This window comes from Seriola lalandi, unplaced genomic scaffold (genome assembly GCF_002814215.2).
Source record: "Seriola lalandi dorsalis isolate HSWRI2012SDOR001 ecotype SW California unplaced genomic scaffold, Sedor1 jcf7180002052929, whole genome shotgun sequence".
Classification (NCBI taxonomy): domain Eukaryota; kingdom Metazoa; phylum Chordata; class Actinopteri; order Carangiformes; family Carangidae; genus Seriola; species Seriola lalandi.
Window position 1 is genome coordinate 17,688 of NW_019523482.1, and position 26,911 is coordinate 44,598.

The window sequence follows — 26,911 nt, forward strand, 5'->3', positions numbered from 1 at the left end:
AAAGTGCGGTGTGACTGACACACCTAATTATAAAGATAACAAACAAACACCAGTCATCAAAAGTTGAAGAGCATTCGTTTAATTTTATTTGGTTTACAATACATATGTTATCCATGTGCACAGGCTGAATACACTGGCTTTCTGATGCTGAACAAAAATAACTGAAAACATAACTGACATTGTAAGAGGTAGATTTAATGAAGGAGAAAAAAATCAGGACACCTGCAGCAATGGAAACTTCCTAAAAACATACAGTGGCATTTTCTGAGAAAACTTTACAGAACTGTGCAATAGTTTTAGGCATTAAAAATAAAGTTAGGATGTTTTTAAAAACAGACTGACTGGATAATGTTGAGATCAGGCCACTGTGAGGGCCATACCATCTGTTGTGACACCTTATAGACACCTCCCTGGTGGTACTGCATGATGGATAAGAATCTAAACATCAGAGGAGGTTAAAATTTTTGCACAGGACTGTATATGTTGGAACAGTTCATGCCTTCACTCTGTTTTATGAGTATAAACACCTCTACATCTCTTCTGTTCAAATCATGGCAACATCTTTATAGGGATGACAACAATGATGTGGTCTTAAATGACTTCTTTTTCTGTTTGGAGAAAAGCAGCAGCCCAGACTCAGTGATGGAGAGGGTGCAAGGTAATTGAATTCCAATGACACTTGTCAATAATTGTGACAACAACAAAAAAAACAGGTTTCAGCATAAATTATACATCTTACTCCATCTTATATCTATCTGTGAGAGAACACTGGTTTCTACGGTATGTTTTGATATTGATAACTGAATAAATAGACATGAATAAGTCTCATAACTAATTTTTAAATTAAAAAACACAGTTCTGCCCAGTCACAGCTTTCTTCACTCCATTATTTCTTCTTCTTCTCCTCTGTGGCACTGAACCATGAGTCTAACAGTTTTTTCATGTAATATAACTGCCAGGCGTGCACTTGAACAGCAACCACCATGATGAGGTACATAACTGTCACTGCAGAAAAGCCAAAAATGAAGCGGTAGGCCTTTCCATGGCGGTAGAGCTGCTGTGCTACAGGAAACATCTCCATTCCACCATAAATAAGAGGTGCTACAGTGAACAGCCCTGCGCTGATCATGGATATGACCAGGTAACTGATATTGTTCTTTGGAAGTGACAGACTGCTGCAGAGCAGAGGAAGGAGACTGAGCAAGTAGGGGTACTCCCACTGGTATGGCATGGACACTGTGTCATGTGACACTAGGTTGAGGTGGCTGACAGTCACCTGTGCAGCAACCAGCAGCCAGATCAGAAGGTGGACCAAGTTTAACTTCCGCACCTCTGACTTCAGAGAAGCACTGCAAAATAGAAAGCAGAATGTCAGGGTGTGTTGGAAATCCTTGAACATATATCTGCTATTTGTAGATAAAATTTACATTTAATGAGCAACATCAGAAACAGATCAAATTTACTTGCCTCATTTGGTAGTGTGGCGCCACCTTTTCTCTGTGTTTAAAGTGAGTACCATTGGTACCCTCAGCTCTAGGACCTACACGTGATGTCATGTTGAGAGAAACCTACTGACACACAAAAACCATCCTATTTCAGAAGCCAAAACCTGACAGAACATGAGCTGCTACTAACAATTATTTACATTTTTCAATTATGTTGTCTCTATCAGGAAATAGTGAAAAATGCCTATCACAATTTTCTAAAGCGCAGAGTGATGTCTCATATTGTTTGTTTTGTCAGCAGTTCAAAACCAAAACATGAAAATATTCAATAATGTTTCATTTACTATAACATGAGACAGAAAAGCACCAAATGCTCACCACCTTTGTCTTTTTTGCTTGAAAAATGAGTTAGATGATTAATCATTTAACAAAATAGCTGCCAGTTGTTTTTCAGTAAGTCATTTAATTGAAAAATTAACTAATTGTTTGAAACTTTTAACCTGCTTTTGTCAAAGTATGAGAAGACCCATAGTTCAAATGTTGCAAGACAAAAAAAGATGCTATCAGAGTCGAGAAAATCAAGTAAATAATGACACAAAATCGTCCATAATAAACCAGACTGTTGTCTGATTCTGACACCAAGGTGTTAAGTGTGATACAAACTGAAAATGACTAATTTCACCCGGATTATTTGGGCCGTTAGACAGGTTATAAGTAGGTTGGTGCGTTAGCTGCTGTTGCTAAATAACCCAATTCAGCATATTTACCTATAATACGTACTGTTTTTGTTAGGGTTAGCGTCGTTTTATCATAAGAAATTACAAGAGAGTATGACACTAAACACGACGCTGCGAAATATAGATTACATACAAATCTTACCGCTGCGTGTTTCCTTACGTCTGATCAAATCCGTTGTTTAAATTTCCACTGATCTCACAAAAGATGTAACAAATGGATTGTAGCCAACAGCTCAGCGCATGCGCTCAACCTCTTCAAACAGGAAGTCCCCCTCCTCCAACACAGCATCAGCATCTCTCCTCTCATCACGGTTTAAATCCTTTTCCTGGATGTTACTGTACCAGCCATTTAGAAGCAATTCTTTTTTGATTTTATCATATATATCATTTATCCATATAGGGTTTTTTCTCTTCAGATAAGATTAATTAGCTATACAAAAAACTGACACCTTCTTTAAGACAAAAAATCCATGAAATCAGAGCCTGACTATTAGATGGATGGATCAATGTTAAAAAACCAAACAGGTTTTTTGGAAGTGTCAACCAGGACAGATGCGACCCGACAATCCTGTAATCCAGCCACGTGCCTCAAAGCGCTTAGTGGACTCTTTTGTGCCATCAGTCATCAGACTCCACAACATCACAGCACCCAGTACCACCTACCATTATTGTATCTATCATTCCTATTTTATTTTTATCTTATTTTTTATCTTTAACATTTTTCAGTAATTGGCTTTTCTCGCACTTTTTCATGGATAAGCCCTCACATTGAATTTTTAGTTGATATACCAGCCTCTTTCAAAAGGGTTTCCCTTCTGGGAGCTTAGAAAGAAGATGTCAACAATTTCTTTTTAATTAAACAATTTTTATTTAGAAAAAACAACATAGACAATAATAACAAACATGAAACATTAAGACATAAATTCATTGGTTACACTGAAAATATTAGCACCACGGTTAAATAGAGAAATATTTGTTTTTCCTTTAAAACTATGTGTGCTTGATGTTCATTTCAAAGCATGTAAGTGATCAGCAGATAAAATAATAAATTATTGACATAATTGTTATTAAGAATTGCTGAAACATTGAACACCTTCTTTGAGTCTATTCATTGTAAGGCAATTTTATATGTGTTCTCCACAAACCTGGCAGCAAGACATACTGAATGAAGTGCACAATGGATACTATGGAACCTAATTTAGTTATCTCACCTCTAAATAAATCATACAAGAGGAACTAGTTAAATACCAAGTCCCACTGTTTAAGAGTTTAATTTCAAAAGTATAATCCTTCACATATGACACTTCCTTACAGTATTACACTGCCATTACAACTACAAAATGATTATGTATGATGGTTTTCTAATTTGAAATCAACGTTTACAAACAAGTTACAGAATATTAACAGTTGAATCTTAAATTACATCAGCCAGGTGACAAGTTGCTTTGAAAAGAAGCTAATCAAATGCAGAGTCACTGTACATAACATTTCATTGTAGTAATAATTGTACAATTGTTCATGTTCACAGATCAGCATCTGTCACCTACACCTGTATAATACTACGGCTTGGTTAGTGACACAGAAATGCTGTAAAGTATTGTATTATCTGTATATTGTGGTGTTAAATTTAGTGAAAGGAGTGGTTTTCATAGTTCAGGGGATAATAGTGTGTTTGTTTGACCATTGAGTTTTAGCATAAAAGTTTCTATACAGCACTACACCCATAAACCTATATGCAAACATTAAAACATAAAATGAATAATACATTCTTACTCTTTGATTCTCACTCATGGGAGCAATTGTCAGTCAGCAACACACTTGCTTTGGTAACATTTCATGTGTGATTACTTAATTTTGATCTTATTTTTTCTGTGCTCCCTCAAGTGAGCACATTAATTACCATTATTAGTGAATCACCAATAACAGTTGCCCCTGTTGTATGTAACACACCTTAAGTGAAAGCTATTTAGGTTGCTCCCACCCATATTTTGTAAGTTAAATTTTTTTTTGGTAATCCAATGGGGAGCTTGGAAGATGGATCCTTTAAAAATCTGAATTAGAGTGTATACAATTAACCTTTCTCCAAAACTCAGTCATTTGCAGGTCACAGAACCAGAAATGTGTTTACCTCACAAACACATACAAACTGCTGCCATGTAGACCTGTTAATGATCTGCATTGTCATTCTCTCTTGTCATTTTACATATTTGCTGTTATCAATTGAGAGATATAGACTATATTTATACAAAGGTATGCATGCAAAAATAAAAATTTCCTACCAGAATGTCTTGATGTTTTCTACCGTATTTCACATTCTTAGCACATGGGGTAGCTGCCAGTTTTGAAGAGGTCCAGGGACAACGTTTGACACTGTTGCAACAGCCTAACTAGAATTGTATGGTTTATTTTTTATCTTCTTTTGTATACACTTCACACATTCCCTTCATGTGTTTGCACCTGATAACAAATTAAACTCTTAAGTTTTTTTCACTCTTATGTATGAAAATACATCTGGAGCTATCTTTAGGTGTTCTTTGAATGTCTTTTTCTCCATGCTGTAAAATAATAAATCTTTACTCTCCCAATTAAACAGCTATAAGGGTTTACAGTATAAAAACTGCTGTACATACAGACCGTCATACTTAATATTTTCCTTGAAATATTTTATCTTGTCCTCTCTTCTCTGGTGATGACTGATTGACTTTCCATTAAAAAAGACTGCTCAGTCTAAGGTAACTTATGATCATATTTTATATTATACAAAAATATGCTCCCATTTTGTTCTCACTGAAGCCTCTCTCTCCCTGCAGTTTGTGGTTTTACATTGGATACAACAAGTACCCGGAAAAGGAGGAGTGCACGTACTGCCCAGCATAAAGTCCTGAGGCTTGATCTGAGGGCAGCTGAAGGTACACAGTGTCTCCAGGTTGTAGAGGTAATACCGCACTCCCTGACGCTTGGTCTAGAAAACCCTTTTTGTATTCATCATATGTATACATCACTGGCTCATTGTTCCTCATCAAACCCACCCAAACATTAGCTCCTTTGCAGTGGATGTGGTAGGCAAAGTAATAAATTCCAGGCATGTCACAGGTAAAAATTCCTGTCTGGGGGTTGTAGTTTTGGCGACCGTTGTACAAGAGCTTGTCAAAGACAACTGGAGTGCCCACAGGTGGAAAGGGAGTTGTTGCTACAGCTGTGAATGCTGGCATTTCCAATCCATTGGCACCCATTACTTCTGCACCATTGCCTCCATACTTGCCCTTCTTACCATAACTACCAGCCTTAATACCATCTAGTCCAGGACCCATTTCAGAGAGTACTCCAGCCATATCAGGAGACAGACCGGGTGATCCAGGTGGGCCAGGTTGGCCAGGTGGTCCAGGCTGACCTGCTTGCCCTGGGGGTCCTGATACGCCCTCTTTTCCTGGTGGTCCTATAGGACCAGGAAGACCAGGATTGCCCTCACCTGTAATACCTGGCAGACCAGGTGGACCACTATCTCCTTTTGGCCCAGGAAGACCAGGAGGCCCAAATGGTCCTGCTGTGCCATCCATTCCTGGAATTCCTTTAGGACCTTGAGGTCCAACATTACCAGGCAATCCACCTTGTCCTTTTGGCCCTGGAAGTCCTGGAGGACCAGGGGTACCAGGTAGACCTTTATGCCCACCATCTCCTTTGGCACCACTTGGTCCTGGAGGACCTCTTGGCCCTGGCTCTCCACGGTCTCCAGGCAGACCATCCTTACCAGGTATCCCAGGAGGACCTGCATCACCCTTGGCTCCATCAAGCCCTTTAGGCCCTCCTTCTCCACAGTCTCCTTTGGGGCCAGGTGCACCTAAACCTCCTGGGGCTCCCATAGGCCCTGGAGGACCTGGTGTACCATTTGGTCCAGGGGGTCCAAGCATACCAGGAAGTCCTCCATGGCCCTTATCTCCTTTTGGTCCTGGAGGTCCAGGTGGCCCACCCATACCTTTATCACCCTTTGGTCCTGGGAGTCCTGGTTTACCAAATCCAGGCAGTCCTGGCTTTCCTGGCAAACCTGGTGGTCCTGGATGACCTTTTGCACCTGGCATGCCTGGCTGTCCTGGCAGACCGTTTTGACCTGGCTTTCCTTGACCAGGTAGTCCTGGTGGACCAGGCTGTCCTCCTTCACCGGGTGCCCCAGCTGGCCCTTGCTCTCCAGGATGACCTTTCTCTCCTGGTGGCCCATGTGGGCCTGGTGCCCCATTCAATCCAGGTTTTCCAAAACCAGGCAGTCCTCTTGGACCAGCTGGTCCTGGGGGCCCTGGGAGCCCTTTGTGACCAGGTTGTCCTGGCTGACCCATCCCTTTATCTCCTTTGGGTCCTGGTAATCCTGGTAGTCCCGGCAGACCTTTGTGACCTGGCTCTCCTTTTGGCCCTGGTTGGCCTGGTAAACCCTGCACCCCTGGTTTACCTATTCCTGGTAGCCCAGGTGGTCCTGGGGGACCTTGAGGTCCTGGCTGTCCAGATGGCCCTTCCTCACCCCTTGGGCCCATTTTTCCTTGTGGCCCTGCCTCACCATTTCCTCCTGCCTCGCCTGGCAGTCCTGGCAAACCTGGTTTCCCCACAGCAGGCACTCCCGGTGGACCAGGAGGTCCAGGTCGTCCCATGGGTCCTGGCTGTCCATTTCCTGGAGGTCCAGGAGGTCCTGGAGGTCCAGGAGGTCCAGGTGGCCCAGCTGGGCCTGGTTCCCCTTGAGGAATTCCCTCAGCTCCACTGGGGATTGTCTGACCTGTGACGAATGAGAAACATTAAACTAGAAATCATGAAATTGACAATACATGGACAAAGTTTAGGTTATCAAGTTGCCAAAGTTGCCAGTTGGTTGGAAAATACTTTCTATAAATGTTTCTTTTCTGGCACTTGAGGAAACAACAAATACAAATAAATTATTTACTATATGCTATGAAAAATAAAGAAATGTTTGTGGCCTTGGCATGTTTTAGTAAGTCATGTCACATTTGTTCAAGAACTGAATGTAAATGTTCATGGAAGATTCTTGGTTAGTGAACTTTCTCACCTTTGTCTTGACCACCATTATATCCGGCCCCTTTACGGGCATTTTCTTTGCCCTTGTGCATGGGCATCTGGGGTAGCTCCTTTCTATAATGGGGATACTGCATATAGGGCACTTCTTTGCCATGGTACTGTTGCTGGGTAAAGCCATCTTTGCCCATCCCCATGTGTTGGAATTGTTGTACTGGCTGGTATTGCTGAGGGTGTTGCTTGTGTGCGTAGTATGCCCCACCACTCACACAAGTAAGTACTACAAATTGTAGCAGTGTCAGAAAGAGGGGGGCAGGGAGGGGAGGCATGGCCAAGGCCTGAATGGAAGGTAGAGAAGACAAGATATGAGGCAGGGGTGTATCTCTTTGTAAATCCTGTATGTTAGTAAGTACATCAAACATTAATAATGAATAATAATAATAATAATAATACATTTTATTTGGCAGCACCTTTCACAGCACTCAAGGACACTTTACAGAAGATTAAAAACACAATAAAAAATAATAAAAACAGTTTAGAATTTCTTGAAAGATCATAAGTGCCTTCAAGTGAACATCCTCATTTGCACAGTGAAGGCTGTTGCAGGCCACACTCTGTCTCCCTCAGCTGGCTATACATTGGAACTAAACATTGCACATTGGTCTTGTGAACAGTGGTTTCTGTTCAGTTTGTGTCACCTATGTAATATTGTCATAGGCAGACAAGAATCAAAAAGTTTTTCAGTTCTTTTTTTCTCAACTCTGTTCAGCATTCATAAATATAAACAAAATAGATTTAATGAGTATCTGGGCTGGTTTAGTGTATTCCATTGGCAATTGACTGAAGCATTTCTCCCACTATGAACTACTTATTCTACTATTCTATAAAACCCCCCAAAACAATATAACCTACTGGAAACCATTAACAATTTACATAACAAAACAATGAAAAAAAAGTTGTTAATGTTTTAAAGCCTAAATGACATTTATTGGTCAGACCACTTAACTTCATTGTTATTTCCTTAAGTACCTTTCTAAACACATATGAATGGGGGTAATAGGTAATTGCCAAACAAACATCAACAATAAAAATGACAACAGCAACAACAAAAGTAAATTTGGCAAATTTTGAACATCACAATTGGCAGGGCTGAAATTGCTCCAACTTTTTATATATTTCGGACTGAACTATCAGTCCTTTCCTGTATATCTCTACTAATGAAAAGCACAATCACATGGACTTGAATAGGACTGGAATATGAACTTCAGGAAATCTTCTTGGGAATAACCTCTCAGACATGTCTCTAATTGCCTTTGTTCTAAATCTGACATCCTCTAACTCCTAACTAAGATGGTGCAGAAAAATTAAATGACTGTATGCAGGCTTTTGATTATGTGTTCTGCAGCAAATTTTGCCAAATTTCCTGATTTACAAATGTGTTCAAGTAACAATATAACGCAATAGTGTTCTTTTGCTTATTTATGGTCTTTATTGATTGAACTGCCTATGTTTTATGTCTACTGGCTCTGTACTTTCATATTTTAGTGATTTCAACTTTGGCTGAGTCTAAGGTAAAATGTGTATGGTAAGCATTGTAAGCAGTGGTATGCCATTTATGCCGTTTAAACCTCGCTCTAAAATTATACATGAGACAAATGACAATGTGTCACTCTCAAAGACTGGGCTGGGGTAAGCTGCATTTACCACAGTGGTCCACAAGAGGGCACTATACTAAATGTAAAAAAAAATAATCTTTTTTTCATTTTCCAACTGATGTTCAATTGCTGGGCTGAAACTTTGGTGGTGCTATGATGAATCTTTTCTGATATCTGCGATTCCAATAATGCACTGCACCTTCACAGAGGTAAGGTGTGCAGTCCTGTGGTTGTAACATACTGATGTGCACATTATTACAAGGTATACAGATTTTTTTTGTCACAGAGACAGTTAGGACAATGTACATGACAAAGAAGATTTACATAGCCTGAATTGTAAAATGAACATGATGTGTAGAGACATTAAAATAAGAACATTTGTATGAACATGCATTCATTTTCTTGACACTTAAGCTTTTTCTATATTTATTTTTTAAGTTTTACAAGTGTGTGAAGTATTTTTGCCACCTCCTAGCTAACTCACTGGTGTGTGTACACCACTTCCAATGGTATTAATAAGGGCATTCTTGTCGTTCCTGCATTACTGAAATGGATTCAGTCAGGCATCTGCCCAACAAATAAATCCCAAGAAAATGAAAATCCCCATTAATGGCATTAAAAGTAAAGTAAGAAGATGACACAGGAAAGTGCCCAGTAATTGCAATAACTTAGTACAAATAACTAGAGTAGGTGCATGTCAGGACTACAAGCAACACACACCCAATGTCAAACCTCAAAACAAGACTTTCTCTCAGCTCAAAACTCGTGAGGAGGAACCCACTCATGTGACAGTGCCTGTCTGATGTCTCTCATTTTGGCCAGCATTCAGACATCTGGTCCAGCAAGTACATTTCTGAGAGAAGAGAGTTGTCATCCTTCTAAGCAGTTCAGACAAGCTATTTATTTTTTACTTGCATTATTTAACCCCTGAGCTTTCTGCTTTAAATAAGTAAAAGAGAGAAGCAAAGAGGTTTTCCTTGGCTCCACAACCCATGAATAAGAATCCCAGCTGCTCCTCTGAGTGTCTGCGTGTGTTATTAGGTCATTCTTCACAACTACCATATCCAGCTCAGCCATAATCGACTCATCTCCCACCACACACTTTATTACAGCCAACTCATCTGTAGCTTTTCTAATTCACATCCTAAACAACATCCTTACTGTCCACTCCATCACTGACTCCTTGGATCTTTTCCGCCCTTTCACCTTTTCTCAGTCGACTGCTGATTTTGACATGGCTGTGCCACTGTCTCCCCTAATGAGAGCTGGCCTTTGAAGGAAGCCCACCTATTTTCCACAACGACAGAGGCCAGACATGCCAAAGAGTCCAGAGGAATGCTGCCGATTTTTCCCAACAAGAACTGGAACCTATTTTTGACCACCGAGCGGAAGCTGTGGCCTGTTCCCAGCACCCTGATCAGCTCTATGAATCTGTGAGGTCTGCAGACAATAAACAGAAGTGGAGGAATGGCCAGTAAAGTAGATCTCTGAGTGTAAGACAGGCCAACCCTAGCATTAAACCTTTTCCCATTGTGTTTGTGAGGCTGCATTAAGGTTCCCAGGCTGCTGAAACGGACATTATACAGGACAACAATGACTAATAAAGATAGTGAGATAATGGAAATATGTGCGGAGAGGGGGGAAGATGTGTCCTGTTTTGTTAACAGTCTAGCATTAAAACATTTCACATTAGCACTTTAATCTTTTAGAATTGGTTTGTCTTTAACAACAAAGAACGTTGATAGTTCCTTACAAAAGGTGACACTTTGTACTTGTACGCACTACATACTCTCGGGTACTGTAAATGAAAGACTTGCGAAGAGTGGAGACTGGATGTGGGGGGTCGGTGAAAGAGGTGCATTGATCCTGAGACATTTGTCAGGTTAAAATAATCAGACATGTCTGATAACTAATACTTAGAGGTGAGAAAGCCTTCATAAGTGTTTCAAGACCCCGAGTGCGTTTTGAGGTTTTGTGAAAAAGGTGCTAACTTTCATCCACTATCAAATGAAAAACTCACTCTCCTCTACTTTCCACAACAGGATGAAGAAATTTTTATAGCATACATGCAGCTGAATTAATTGATTACACCAAAATTCATATTTCATCACTTTCGACATTCTCGTAACAAGACCACCTTTCAAACACTTAACCATTGTCATTTTAGACATTTAGACCATCTGTATCACATTCTGATGTAATGTAATGACTAATGTATCTAATGTAAATATGCTTATTTCTTGTTTTTTTAGCTTATTAGAGAGATGGCAGGGTATTTGGTGATATAGTGCTGATATATAATGTGTATCTATCCAGACAAGAAAATGTGATGGTTTTATTACGTTTTAGGAACGTCCCAGCTCAGTGTTGGTATGTGTGTGTGCGCATAGGTGTTTTTAAAAGGGGTGGAAATATTCTAACAAAACTTGCAACTACAGATCAGAGGGACCCGCACAACGAAGGTCTGTTCAGTGTCACATAGCAACGCCATAACATTGTCATGGTGACCACAGAGTGATGGAAACACCTTGTGTCTTTACCTGGTGTGCTTTTCTCCAACACATTATTCTACATAAGTGTTGCCTCCCGAGTGACTTGTTCATACAGTAGAGCCACTTTCAGACTCTGACATAAACATTGACCAGCAATTTCCAAGTTAAGTTGTTATTACAGAAAACAGAAAGAGAGAAGGGTACAACAAAGTGACTATAAAGAAGTCTGTTATACCCATTACATTTATTTTCAAGCACTAGTGTCATCCCTCCATCTATATTCATGCCTATGGCAGACATGAAGTCACAAATAAATGTGCGACAGCTTTGAGAAGTTGTGATGGCATGAGTAGCGTGTTGTGAGCGGTTTCTCACATTTGCAGGATTTACAGTTTAATTTTTCACACACAAGTGTGAAACAGTTTGTCTCCCTCAATGACGATTCTCTGAGAAGCAGTCATTTGTAACAGTAATTAAACATGAACAGAAACCATGTTCTACATTTTCATACCAGGCAGATTTCACCAGTATATCATTCAGTTCACACCCTTCCCATACTAGCTTGTTAATATAACAGGAAAAGACACACGCACAGTTGAAAAAATACTGAGAGAACTGTAGACAAATGCACAAACATGCACAACATCCTGTGTAATGGACACATATTTTCAAAAAAGGATCATAACTGGGATCATTTTAAAGTCAAGCTGAAACAGCGAAGAGTAATGTATTCATGACTAATCAAGTGATTTCCTCTAAATTAATGGTACATTTATTATCATTTCTATGGTATAAAAAATCACCTGTGTCTTGTATAATTACATATTTATATTTTATTGCACTATATAGTACTGAAAGTCTACATACATGCCAGCGGCTCCGTGAAGCAGTACTTGTGTTTACCATGTTCACCATCTTGGTTTAGTGTGTTATCATGTTAATAGTTGCTTATCAGTGCTAAACACAAAATACAGTTGAGGCTGACGGGGATGCCATTAGTTTTGTAAGTGTTTGGTCATAAACCAAAGTATTGGACAAATTGGACAAAAAGTTATTACAATTCAGTGGGTGAACATGAGTGTCTGTTTGTCGTAGTCTGTGAGAGGTGGTGGCGCTGGACGAAACTCACCAAAGTCCCAAGGATTCATCCCCTGGGAATCATGGTTGTATGTACAAAATTTCATAGCAGTAGTAGTTGTTTAGATACAGTATTTCAATTTGGACATAAGTGGTGATCCAGCTGACCCTCCCTGGAACCATGCTGCCAGCACGGCTCAAAAAGCCCATGTAGGACAACTTTATCACATTTGCTCAGGCTGTGAATGGTATGAAATGTGCTGATTGTTAAAAAAAATATATTATAATTGTTTGTATTTATCACTATAATATAAACAGTTTGACAAAAATTTCCATTTACTTTTTCACACTCACAACATCCCATCCCGTAATTCAAATTTGACCTGACACATTTACCATTAGACAACAACCCCAAGGGGACAAAGAGGTACAAATATCTGTGGTTCAAACCCGAATTTTTCAACATCTGCTGCCAGAATCATGTGTGGCGGGTCATACACCACTGAGCTCTCAGCATGTCCCGCCTGGCCCAGACAGCCTCAAAAATAAGCAAACCTGAAAGCAGTCTACACTGTATGTCTATGTGTCATGTGTGTATGAACGCGTATGTATGTGCCTCTGTTTCCTCGACTACTTCCAGATGTCCATCTTTTTGACATTTTACATAAACCAAATACAGCAAACTGTCCATCAGGTGTGCGACTTGAGAGGACTCATGGGTATCATATGTTTGTAAGCTGTATTGTTTTTTTTGCTGAGTCAACTTTCAGCCGGCGGAAGCTGAGGTGTTACTGCAGTTTATACAAGCTGCAATCTCCATAATGTCATTAAAACCGCCACAGCTGTGCCAACCCATGAACAAATGTGTGAAGAAAGAATAAGGATATCAAAACTACAGAACACTGGAAAAAAATTCCTCAAACATCGTGGAAGAATGTGTTTTTAGCTCATTACAAAAAGAGAAAAAATGACTTCATTTTATTCAAGAAAGCTACTGAGAAGTTAATTTACTTTGAATTACCTTTCAATTCTTGTAGTGTCAGGACTACCACTGAACATAATACTTACGTGGTAATTATATTGTGTAACAGTGAGCTCTGGAGTGCAGTGTCACCTGAATAATTTCATACATATTGTAAACATATTGTAAATAAGGTAAATGTAATTCATGTCTTTTTAAATTGGTGTAATTTCCATCATACACGTCAGACCTCAGCAATGTGGGTCAGGAAGAAGTACACATAGTGGTTGAGTGAATTCTGGCCGATTTTTCACTCAGGAAACACAACTGAATCTGGTGCCCTGGATTTGTATTGCTCATGCACACACGCGCACACGAACACACACGAACGCACACGAACGCACACGAATCGCAAACGCATTTTAGCTTACACAATCTGATGCACACACAGTGTGTCAGCTAATGGGACATGACTACCGAATAAACACAACTAAGCAGTGTGCCTAGTTCAAGCACTTTTTAATCTCTGGAAATATAACCTGGGTATACTGTGTTCACGTCTCCAGACACATCTGTCTATTCTCTCTCCTCTGTCAGATACAGACGGCTCTCTTCCCACAGTCTCCCTTTCTTCCTATGTCTCTGTGTGAACAGAGCCATGTCTGTTCTTCACCATCTTCACCCTCTGCCTCATTTCTCTCCTCTCTGTCTCCATCTGTCTGTTTGCCCTCACTGGCCTTTTTCTCACTTTGGAAACATCCCGGTTCAGTGACCTGGAGCCACTCAGTGACCTTGCAGACTGCAGTGGAGGTCAGAGGGCGAGACAGCATGTCTCTTTAATCCACCTTGCTAACAGAGTAGAGAAAAGAACTACAGCAAAGTCCAGAGGTGATGAGATGCAGGAGGTATTGATTAAATTTGGGCAAAGATTTGAGGTTGGATCATCTTATGTGAACATTTTGCTTGAGCTATATTTTTGTGTGTGTAGAAAGACAGCATTGCAAAAGCAGAAATAGTCACTTATTCAACCAAGTTAGGTCTTACATAAACTGTAGTTTATCCTGCTGACAGGAAGCCTGACCAAAAACTAGTGTTTAAATCCCACAGAACATGTTTGTCAAACCACTCTGCCTTCCTCCCTGTGCTGCAAACCATTTACAAATTCATACTTAAGCCAGCTGTACCCGTGCACTCAATCTTGGTAAGTGTCCTGACATTGTGGTTTCTGTGAAAGGGAAAAACATTTGCAGCTCCTCGGCTCCCTAAACGCAGCTTTTATCACAAAGCACACCTCGTAAAATTAACACCACTTCAAGTCACGCTACAAACGTACCCGTTCAAACAAACTTCGTACACACACGTACACAGCTGTGCAGCTAAATGACCAAAGTGTTTACTTCTTTCCCTCTCCTTTACCCTACCATCATTCTTGGTTTTCATTGGGCCTTTTTGTCCCTTTTTGTCCTGCACATTCCTAAAGTTTGTTGAATAATGTATACAGGGAGGTACAATGTTGTATGCGCACACATGCGCACGCACGCACGCACGCACGCACGCACGCACGCACGCGCACACACACACACACACACACACACACACACACACCATTTGAAAGTTTACCTCTTGTGCACAGGACCATCCATATCTAAGGTCTTTTTTTGTAGTAACACTTCTCACAATCTAAGGTCAGTGCAGGTCCAATACATCAACTTTACAGTATGAAGAGAGAAAGAAACGGAATGTGCAGAAATGAGAGAGAAAGGAAGAATTTGTAATCAATAGAAAAAAAGGCTTGTTTAATAGATTTTATTTTTATGCTGTGTAATGTGTCAGACTACAATAAAACTTGCAGATACCACATGCATTGATGCCACATACTAACAGCCAATCCCCATAACCAAAGTGCATCAAAATATTTCATTAAAATTTTCATTCATGGACATGCAACTAAAGGACTGTAGTTTCTGGAAAAGGATTGAGTTGCATGGATATGGAATCATATGAATGGCCAGCAACAGTCCTGAAAACCCACACTGCTTTATGAACATTTATGTTTTACTAACTAGTACAAATCACCTCTCAGCTACAGCCTCACAGCAACAGGCCTGAAAACCTACATTTTCTCAGGCTTTTGAGCCCTCTGATGTATTCCTCAGGTTGCACACTCCTCCTAAAAGTATGACCAAGAGGAGTCGTACTGATTAAAAATCAAGTGGTGAAGATTTTAGCTTATAGCAAGTGACTCATTTAAAAGTTGCTGTGATGGATGAGGCCCCAAACTGAGGAGCATTGTCAGAGAAAGAGCATCATAAAGCAAATCAGGACTGAGAGACAGAGCTGCTCAGAGCCAAAGACCGCGTTTGCTCTGTAGCCTCTTCTCACCAAACTGCTGGTCTTGCCCCAGTCACATACATCTGACAGTTTGGCTTCAGCTTTCTGCATGCACACGCTCATACACATGCACACAAAACATTTGAATGTATATTTGCCTTCAGCAGAGGCTTTCTCTCACAGAGGGATGTACAGCACACACTTAAGCTCTCTGAAGCCCCGGAGAAATCAGCTTAACTATAGGGATGCTGTACATGCAGCTGCCTGATAAAACCCCACTGCTGCTGTGGACATGTTCTCTGCAGGACGAGGGTGTACAGAGATGATGCTAACTCCATAGCTAAAGGCCAGATTTGTGAGGCCTATCAAATCCCACAGCAGCCCAAAACAGCTATCACTGACACTTCATTTCATTTCTGTTATGAAGAACACACATATGATTTTGGACTAGAAATAAGAATTATGTACATTAATTAACATTTATTTTCATTGATATATCTATATTGGCGCTTTCGTTTAAAACGTTGATCAAATCTGAAATTGGAACCATGTTAAAATAGTGGGGAAGGGGGCATTTTGAATTCTGTATTGAGTCGCTCTGTGATCAACAATTCAACCAGTCAAACTCAAATAATTTCACTATGCATTCCTGCAAAATTACCAGACTAAGTTTACTTGTTAGAAGATCTATTGGATGGTTAGTATGTAATGAACAACACTGGAAACTAAGTCAGAGAATGCTCAAACAACTCATTAAAGGCAATAAAACAAAACTTTCATGCAAAAGAAAAAGAAAATGCTTGTATCAATCACAAATGAACTGCTATAATCGGTTAAAATCAAATGCCTGTGAAACACTTGATATTGTGAGAATATAGCAGTGCTTACCTTTGTGAGTGGCCGTTTATGGGGAAATAATCACTGCAGTCAGACTAACAGACAGAATAGCAGGCAGACAGAAACCACACAGAGGGGACCCTGGGATATGTGCTCATAACAGGCGCACACCTTGTGGACACAGCTTATATCTGCTGGAAGGTGGAGCCACCCCGGTGGGTGGGAGAGAGAGAGGAAGAGAGAGAGGAAGGGAGGAATGGGGACTTGACTGAGAATAAATATAGCTCCCGAAAATGGTATGCCATAATTTATAGTGGCAAAAAATGCTCACATCCCCCTGCTGAGCGCCCACAGTGGATGACAATGATAAAGAGGAATTTTTCCCTCATTAATGTTGTGATATACTGGCCACTGAATGCAATAAAAAGCAGAATAAATCATTAACCTTGTGTTTGAGTACAGACACACTGGAGCTGGTTGTTCAAGATCACCTGTCCTGGCACACACCTGGGAAAAAAACATCTAAAACTGCCAAGGATGCATACATATACACACCTGAGATCATAATTAAGTATTTCCAGGGACTATATTTACCGCATGTGAACTATTGCATGTAAAGACATTATAGCACTTGTACAATTAAAATTTTACTCAGAGGGGAGAGGTAACTAAATATATGTATTATGAAAGTGACAATGGTACCTCAAGTATTCATTTTTGTAAGTTTTACTTTTATTCCTCCAAATTATATTATATTATTACAGTTGTCTGACAGCTACGGTCCCACAGTACATATATATGTAATAATATAAATATAATAGTTTGCTTACTTAATTTATAACATAATTATTATTTATTAATAATTATAATTATATAATCATTATAAAATCTAACAATTAAGGTTTAAAAATAGGCAACAAACTATGGAAACATGATCCTTTGCTGCAGTTAGACAAATCTAACAGTATAGAGTTATTAGAGTTGGTGCCACCTTGACCAATACAGCATCAAAGTAGAGATTATACATTAATATATCAATAATTAAAATTTTTCTGAAGTGACAACTTTTCATTTTTCTGGTACATTTCATTTTGATACTTAACTATATTTTAATTCTAATACTAATACCCTAAAATTAATTACGTCAAATGGGAATGCAACACTTGAACAATATATACAATAATAGTGTATTTAATTTTTCATTGTGGTATTACTTCTTTAGTTTTCTAAGTAAATTATTTAAGCACTTGTTCTACCGCTGAAACATACAAAAAGTCTATTTTGCCATGATTTTTTTTCCCGAACATGCGAGGATCACCACCAGTGTAAATTTAACATCTGCATGTGTCTAAAAGCAGAGGGAAAAATAACGTTCTTGCTTTTACACCTATTTTAGCAAGAGGGTGAAAACTTTAGTCAGAATTAAACGTGGTGAAAAGCTGTATGATGAGCACTCAGACGCAGCATTGAGTCACAGCCACAGACTGAAAACAATCTTTCTCTCAGAGGTTCTTTGTTGGTCTGTGACGACGGATACTTTCCAGGGCAGTTTTGACACCTGTGTACAACAACTTCGTAACTGTGACGTCCTGTCACCTAACTATACATAGTATGAACAATATTGTACCTGTGCTATGATGTCTGTGTCTTCTGTTTTATTTCCTTTGCGTAAATCACTGCACTCTTTGCTCTTGGGATTTTAGTTACAGAACAGAGGCCAGCAGTGTGTCCTGGACGTGGGTCGTGGTTAAGGGTGGCTTAATGTGCGTGAGTATGAGAGATAGTGGATGCGTGCAGTTCCAAAGTGACACAGTGGCGTAAAAGGGTGGATGCCTTGCTGTATCTCCAACAGCCAGGTGTCAGCTTAGTCAGCTTACCAGTCTTTGGCGTCATATGGTAGCTGAGGACTGTCAGCCTCAATGATGGTCTCAGCAGGATCAAACATTTTTACTGCTTCGAGTCGAGTTTATACGACAAACCAAAAACATTAGACTAATAAAATTGTATTGTCTTATATCTGTGTGAAAACGCTCTAATGAAATCATCCTTCATTAATGAGGTAATCATTTTAAAGTCATCATGTTAGCTTCAATGCTACGGTGTTTGTAAATGTAACGTAACGTACAACCTAAAGTCCAAATACTCTAATGCAGTTTTCATCTCTAAGGGGCATAGCTTGTAATTGTTTTCCACCCGCCCACTCAAACACAAAACTCATATAAATGCAATGAATGCACCACACACACGCACACAGGCACACACTTTGAGTTGCGGTGTGAAAGGTACACGATAGCCAGGGGGTAATGAGTTGTGTGTGTTTGCCCTTGTGCTTCAAATCTCTTCCTGTTCCATTAATGAAGCCTCAATGGGCCTCACAACTGCCTCTCACCATCCGGCCTGCACCTGTTGTACTGTATGCTGCAGCATGTGAAAGCAGGTCCTGAGCACTGCTTCAGTGCTGTTATTTCAATGCTGCAAAGTCCTCAGTTTGTTCTTCTACCAGAAAGGGTCCACAAATTAAAGCTGCATTAATCATTATTTTTATATTAACAATGGAAGAAGTTACTGTATGTAATGTGAAAGGAGTTGCTTATAGTAGTGAACCTACAAATAATTATCATCCTATTATACAGTCTCTTCAACTCTGCTGAGTTAACCTTTTTAACCTTGTTTCCAGCAGCAGCAGGCAGCTGTTTTCAGAATAAAAGCTCTGATAAACCCACTGTCCACAACCTGTCCTGCTACAAACAGCAACCACACAAAGTAAGCAACCAGCTGATGAACAGAGTGAAGCATTCAGCAGGTAAGGAGTTGGTGGAGACCAAAACAGAGCTAAAAACGAGTTACTATTATACTCTGGCATTCACCACATGACTCCATAAGAATTCAAATGTTGTTCAGCTTGTTGCATCGCCCCAAAGTGTCGCACATGGCTGCAGTCTTGGGATTAGAAACACAAGTGAGTCTTCATGAGAAGCAGGCGGACGCATGAAGCTCTTCGCTCCTGTGTTAGACATATTGTGAGTGGGAATAACCCAGAATCTACACACATACATGATTAACAACATATTTCGTTTGCACGTATCCAAACAAAGAATCGCATGCAGTATATAAGATAGAGTGTCTTTGTTTTCCCACCAGCTGGCACGTCTCCTCTGTGCCTTGAGAAAGTTTATGATGCGTATTATGCATGACATTGTCCAGAGCCCCTGATGAGAGTTACACTAGGTATTTGTGTTTTAGCCTAAGCGTTCCAGTGGCGCACCACTTAGAGGCTGAGAAAAAACACTTGTTTGGTCATACTATAAATACTACGTATTAATAGTACAAACAGTTAGATGGCAGACAGAATGGCATTTAGGCAGAAGATGTAGTATGCTTGTCAGTGTGGGGAAATGTGCTGAAGTTTTCTTATTAGTATTTGTAACTTACAGAGCAATCTGTGCCCAGTCTGTCATTTATCACTGTCTATCTATTGCTCATGGTCTCCAACTTTCACACACTATTTTCTATGACCTCTGCTCCTCAAACTGTGCATGCTTGTGTTTTGTGAATGAATGCGCATGTTGTCCAAAGGCCTACGGGGTCCCAGCAAGCTTCAGTGCAGCACGACGACTATAGATGTATTTCTAAATATTTGCACTGCTTTGAGTTTACATTTTACAGTCATAAAGCGGAGACAATCAGCCCATCACCACAGTAACTCTCTGTTAAGAATCTGTTTTTAACAGTGTAAGATGAGTTTGAGTTGCGGTCCCATAGTGCTGTCACATTTTCAGATGAGTTTACGGCATCTGAGTTTGTAAGTCGTCCACATTCCTTACTCTGTCCCTCTTCACCATGAGGCAATCTTGGAATTTGCAGTGCAAACAAAAGTAAACATCTGAAAGTGTCCATGTCACCTCACCCGTAGGGACAGAGAGCTGTGGAATTTAGCTCTGCTGGAAAGCACCCAAAAATACTAGTGATTTGTTAATCAATCAGTGCCATCAACATGGGAATGCCAATCTTCATAATACCTTCCTTGTCAGTAATCAAACTGCTGTTTTCCTTTATTTAAACAAAATCATCTCCATACTGGGTAATTTCCTAAATATAGTCTGAAAATATTTATGTCCCCGTTGCCAGATTCTGATCTCACACTGAGTTAATATTTACCTCTTCATGATGTCACCCAGGGGCATCCAGCTGCTGGGGGACTCTTTCAGCAGACAACAAGTAAATCAGGGTTATACCTACAATGCTTTTCAACAAGTGTGTGATCAGCTTCTTTCTTTTTAGACTTTTACTATTTTGAACTTTTGCCCCAGTGCCCAGAACAGTGAACCTTGACCTTCCTTCTCTGACCCCGTATGTCACACTGAACTAACCCTACACATGGACAATGGAGGTGGTAAACCAAAAAGACTCATGTCAGGAGGAGAGTCACTCTGGCACCATGGCTCTACGGGCAATGTCAATCTATTGGCCGGTCCACCGCTTTGGCTCATGCTGAAATATCTCCACAACTATTGGATGGGTTGCCATGAAGTTTGGTTCAGGATTTTGCGGTCACCAAAGCATTCATCCGAATGACTTTGGTGATCCTTTGACTTTTCCTCTATTGCCACAATTTGGTCAAAATTTCAAATGAACCAGTAGTTTGGTTTATCGCAAATGTTCCCATCAGCCTCGGCTGCTCGTCGTGTTAATCAGCTTATCGGAAAATTTTAGCATACTAATACTGTAGATGGTGAACATGGTAAACAGTGTTGACATTAGTATAGCATAGCTGTAGTCTCATACCAAAACCTTGTTTTCCTAAAATGAGTGAAAAATAAATAAACAAGTAGGTACCAGATGAGTTTTACCAGTATCTAGCACAAATCAAATTCCTTCAAGAATTTTCAAGAATCAAGGGTCATTTTTCATAATGCTAACACCAGAATTTGCCATATTATGTCTTAAGATACCAATGCTAATTTCTTCAGTTTTAAAGGCTGAAATAATCTCACTGGATTGGAATTTTTTGCACTTTTTTTGAGACTTTTAGGTGAAAACAGACCAAATAAAAAACAGTCATGATCAGATGAAGGTTTTCCCTACGGCTGAATATCATAGCAGTTTATAGTATTTGTTGTTTTCTATCTACCATCCACAGAACTGTTTATTTGATGTAGTAAAATCAATGTAAATCTTCATATTTTCCTTCACAGGAGGCTTGCTAACAGATTTACTGTAGGTCTACAGCTGCCTTCAGGTTAGTTTAGTCCTGCCCTCTCTTCATCATTGGCTTCATCAGTGTTGCAGCTTTCACCCCACACCTGCTACACTCAGGGTGGGTACTTTTCATTCCTTGCCCCCCTACCACAGGTCTAGTCATAAATCATTGGGTTTAAGAGTCCCCTGTGTCACTTCAAAAATACCCCTCTCACCACCAACAAGGCCAGAGGTTTGTTATTCAGTTTTTTAAGAAAATAACCTTGTTGCTCACACAGTGGGGCTCCCAGGACTTGTACTGCCACCTCCCTCTCTCACAGACCTCCACCCAATGAAACAGATGCACACTGTGGGGTTTTAAAAAGTGAGGCGTTCCAGTAAAGTCAAAATCCCACAGCCTTTACTTTATCTCAAAATTATCAGCCATTTGTCATACATACAATATTTGTACAGATTTTGGATTGGTTTGGATTTGGACAACACAAACTGCTGGATCACACATTTAAGCTAATTTTCTCCCGAAGTGGAACTAAATGTGTAATGTATTCCTCACAGGGGGCTCCCATGGTTCGGGCCCAACCACCATGACCAGTCATTATGACCCTAAACACCACAGTCTCCACTCTGTCTACCCAGGGAACCAGCAACAAATCCTGTGGCTACAGTTGCGTATTCATCCTACTGTACTGTACATGTATCTGCGTCTCTAAGTGAGTGGTGTGTTTATTTAGCTTTGTGAGTTTGCTGTGAATGTACAGGCGGTCCACACACTCCCCCGCTCACAGCTGGTTGTACCTAGACAAGTCTTCACACAGCAGTGTCGCAGCAAAGCCCCCTATACATGCACATACTAGAGACGTACACATGCACAGTCTCTCTTCATACCACATGTTAAAAAACATGCATACACAGCAGCCAGCCCACAATCCTTTGCCTCAATCGACAGGCTGTAACATTCCTGTCTCTCACCCGGGGCTGTCCAATGATGACATCACTGCACCAAGAGAGACGGGTACAGGGTTTACAAGGTATGAGGTGGCTTGGTCGAGTCTGATTCAAAAGGCTCTCTCTTTCTCATGGACCCTTGTAAAAACAGCAGTTTATCCAAATGAAATATATAACAGGACATCAAAAACAAACAGAGCTGAATCATCTTTGTCAGATGTATCTTTGTCTGAGAGGAATGTGAGCATGAGTGATGTCTGTGATCTGTATATTTTGACAAAATAGTTCACATTTTGGGAAATACACTTATTTGCTTTCTATCCGAGGGGGAGATGAGCAGATTTATGCCAATTTCACATGTGTGCCTAAACTGATTAATTTCCACATTATCTTGTTTCTAAAGATGCACATAAAACAGAAATGTAAATGTAAGACAATTGAAATATTAATAACAGTCCAGGCTATGACTGTGTCACAGAGAAGTTGGCACTTCCATTAAGCATCCTCAGTATCCACACGCTGCATTTTTTGTATTCAAAGCATGTAGAAAGAAATAGAGAGAGATTGTAGCAGGAAGTAGAGAGTCACACAGTTTGGGGGGGGGGTTTACTGACTATCCAGCTGCTAACCTCTAAAAAATGTACCTGTGGCTAAAACTTTCCACATCAGCTGACCAACACACACGATTTAAATACGACAACTTTGGAGTTGCATCTCTCCGCTTTTGGTTCAGACGCTGCACTTCAATAGTTTCCTGGACCAGTCTGCCCATTAAAACATACAGACCAAACTGACATCAACCCTCCATCAAACTCCTGTTAAGACAGTGAACAAGCCAGCGTTACTGGGATTAGTTACTGTAATGTAATTAATGAATTTCTAATTGTAGTCTCTTGCACTCCTCACTACTCAAAAAAGTTGCCATGACGAAAAAAGATTTCTGGTGAATTAATTTCTTTCCAAAAATGTGAAGTAAAAGGATCAGTAAGCTTATATTTTGGCGAATATGGTACTTATTGCTGGGAGAGTCAGACTTTTCTTAAAACTCCAATATGCATCACCAAATAATACAGAAGTGGCTAAAATACATTAAAATGTAGATGCCTCACATCAGCCAAAATCTATGTTCAAGATAACGAGATGTAAATGTAAGAGATACAAAACTATTTTGACCCTGGATGTATTTTTTAACCCTCACATGAGCAAGTCAACTGGCTTGAGTTATCAAATCACCTGGACACCCTTTCTCATCTCACTTGGGGTAAAAAAGTAAACAAGCATATTTCCCAAAATATGTTTCTGCTGTTGTGAGCATGGGCCTTGTGCACAGGTTTTGTTAGTGGAGGAAATCTTTATGGGAATCTAAAGTCACACCTACTAGATAATCCAAAACAGCCTACAGTCACACATATGTACAGAACCCCCCCATACTCCCTCATCACACTGTGGTACGACTGCCTCGTTCCTAGACACCTGCATCCACAACCCGGCAAACAGAATGAATGATATGAGCGGTATACTGTGAGGCATATCAGAGGGAGACAGGCAGTCTGTAGATTCTTCACGTTTGATTTACTGGTCAGATTTTAGGCGAGTGGGTGAAACACATTAGTGACAGATATACATATTTACAGGGGGGTATGGGGCATAAAGTTTTTTAGTACAAGGTCAGACATGGACAGAAAAAGTGAAGAGGTGTTACAGATCTGCTTTGTTTTCCTGTCCTCTGGTTGTCCTGTCTTCTCCTCTGATGTGTTTGTTTGTAAATAACTGATTGACTGAATCATCTAATACTTTTAAATTCTGCATTAAATATAGATTCATTTATTCACTCACCTTTAAAAATGTGCTTTAAATACTGAAAATAATCAATCAGACATGGGCACACACACACACACACAAATAGACAGCACAAGTCAACATTTTATATTTGCCTTGGCGTGATTAATAGTCTTCATAGCTTTGTGCCAATACATGCACAATGTGTACAGATGATGGTTGATTTCAACTCCTCCAAATGACACTCTGATTTATGTACTATTTGCAAGTACGTCTCTCACTTTGTCTAAGGCAAGAGGATGTTCCACCTCTGAGATGACCCTCCCAGGCAACACTTCCTGTCATGCTGTGTATAAATCCCACATACTCTGCAAGGATTAACAGACCCTCTCAAACCCCAACCATGCTACTTGATTTGGTGGTCACTGGTAAAGCCAGACGGAACACAGCGAACAAGGCAGAGTCGCTACCTCCCATTTATTTTCCATCCAACACATCCCTCGGCTAAATAATGATAAGAGACCTGGAAGCGTCGGAAAGGCACAGAACAGCAGCCGATCACACCCTAAATCGGTCACATTTTTATTGTGAAATACTGAAATAAAACTACAGTCAGACACAGCCCCTGCAGCAACCTTTCTTTCTATGAAATACAACTTCCACAACCACAGAAGCCAGTAATAAACTGTACTTGCCTGACAAGATGATGGAGCCACCCTAAGCAGGCAGTTGTTGGAGATGTTGACGCTTCTCTTAGTCTGGTTGAAACATTAGCCTGAAGAGAGTCACAATGGTGATGTCATCAGGGTTAGCTTGGACTGGGCTTGGAGACCTGGCAGAGAAGTGTATTATCATGCATTTTTAGAGCTTGACTCTGTCTCTTAATTTCTTCCAACTTCATGGAAGTGCAAAAAAACAAAAAAAAAACAGACCCTATTTGCTACCTTGCTAACTTATTCTCAGGCTATGGGTGGACACACCTGTAAGGTACCTCACCCTGCTGCACAAAATCACCCATAAAATTAAAAAACTTAAATCATTTAGGTCTTTGTATGGATTAAACAAACAAGATACAATATAATGTGTATGCTAGTGAGCAAATAAGTGTATTTCCCAAAATGTCTAAACTATTCCTTTAACTAAGGCCTGTAACTAATGACAGTGCTCTGTGGCTCTGGAGAGTTGTGTTATATGGAATATTCCTTTCCATAGCTTGATAGTAATCGCAACAATGAGCTAAAGAATGAGCAGGACGGTCGGGGTGAATGCATGTTGTCAGAGCACAGGGCAAACAGCAGGATGTGACCACACACAGGCACTGCAGAATTTAGGTGCTGAAAGGTCAGAGGTTAAATGACTATCCTGGCTTGCTATTTAACAGATATCAGAGATGGAGCTTCACACAAATTGTATATTCCCACATGCATGTTACAGTATTGTAAACATGCTGCAGCACACACTCACATACACTGAGGTTGATCCTAACATACAAATATTTCTTATGATGCTGACTCCACTCATAGTGCCTTGCTTCACCGTTATCTGCTGTTTTTAACTAGACTAGAAGAGAAAAAATACAGACATGTTTCTCACTAGGTGAAAGGGTAAGGTATTGGGCTATAAACACAGGTGCCTGCTGAAAGGCATTGTGGGCAGAGTATCTACAGTGAGGTGTTAGTATGTGTGGAATGCTCATGGGACTCAGTGTTGACCTGGGACAAACAGATAGCATGCTGGGATGCAGCATATGGGGACAAGAGAGCTCTTGCTTCTGCAGTTTGCCAGGCCTCCTAAGTGTTGATCGTTGGCAACAGTGCAGCCAGAAAACAGAGTATTTGTAAGAGGGCGAGGTCAGTACCTAAAGAAAATGAAATATTTATGCATTTGATGCACTCAAAAGAAGACAAACGTCTTATTACTATTAATGAATAATGAAAACAAGATGACACTGATTAACTCAGTGCCAAATCTAGTGCTAAATCTAAAATGATAGATCCAAGAAAACAGGATAGACAGAGCAGGTTCTCTTCCCTAACGTTTTTTCTTCCTCTTTTCTTTGCCATGGTACCATGTCAAACAATACAACCAATAAGTACACAGTAAGTGAATTCACAGCCTGTTTCACTTCATTTCATGCATTTTATGCTCTGAAACCAATCCGCCCATCATGGTTTGTGTCAAACGGTGCTCAGCTTACACAAAAGCACTATTTAATGTCTACCTTGTGACTGAACGCACATTGAAATAATCTGTATAATGACTGTAAATGTTGGCACTCCTCGTAGCTGGGGAGAACAGCTAATGTACAGTCCACAGTCCCAAATGGCCCATATATTAGGCAGCCCACTGCACTACCCTGTGTTATTTAACACTACACAGACTGTTGCCATCATTAAATGTCAAACCAAGGGCTCTGACATGGCATGCATGCATGCATGCCAGG

General features: G+C 40.2%; 2 protein-coding genes across 3 annotated transcripts; both read right to left on the reverse strand.

Annotated features, from left to right (window-relative positions):
* Nucleotides 1-63: 63 nt before the first annotated feature.
* Nucleotides 64-2,406, reverse strand: jagn1a (jagunal homolog 1a). Its single transcript, XM_023400705.2, has 3 exons — nucleotides 2,325-2,406; nucleotides 1,468-1,568; nucleotides 64-1,349 (listed from the first exon to the last, which is right to left on the reverse strand). Exons 2-3 carry the CDS (start codon nucleotides 1,554-1,556, stop codon nucleotides 887-889), a joined length of 552 nt encoding a protein of 183 aa, XP_023256473.1. The 5' UTR covers nucleotides 1,557-1,568; nucleotides 2,325-2,406; the 3' UTR covers nucleotides 64-886.
* Nucleotides 2,407-3,026: 620 nt separating this feature from the next.
* On the reverse strand, nucleotides 3,027-25,290 carry col8a1a (collagen, type VIII, alpha 1a). 2 transcript variants are annotated; one of them, XM_023400723.2, is made up of 3 exons: nucleotides 25,164-25,290; nucleotides 7,227-7,530; nucleotides 3,027-6,938 (listed from the first exon to the last, which is right to left on the reverse strand). In XM_023400723.2, the coding sequence occupies exons 2-3, from the start codon at nucleotides 7,519-7,521 to the stop codon at nucleotides 5,002-5,004; spliced, it is 2,232 nt and encodes a 743-aa protein (XP_023256491.1). In that variant the 5' UTR covers nucleotides 7,522-7,530; nucleotides 25,164-25,290; the 3' UTR covers nucleotides 3,027-5,001. The 2 variants fall into 2 exon arrangements, with proteins under 2 accessions (XP_023256491.1, XP_023256490.1); XM_023400722.2 differs by lacking the exon at nucleotides 25,164-25,290 and adding an exon at nucleotides 16,597-16,706.
* Between the last annotated feature and the right edge of the window lie 1,621 nt (nucleotides 25,291-26,911).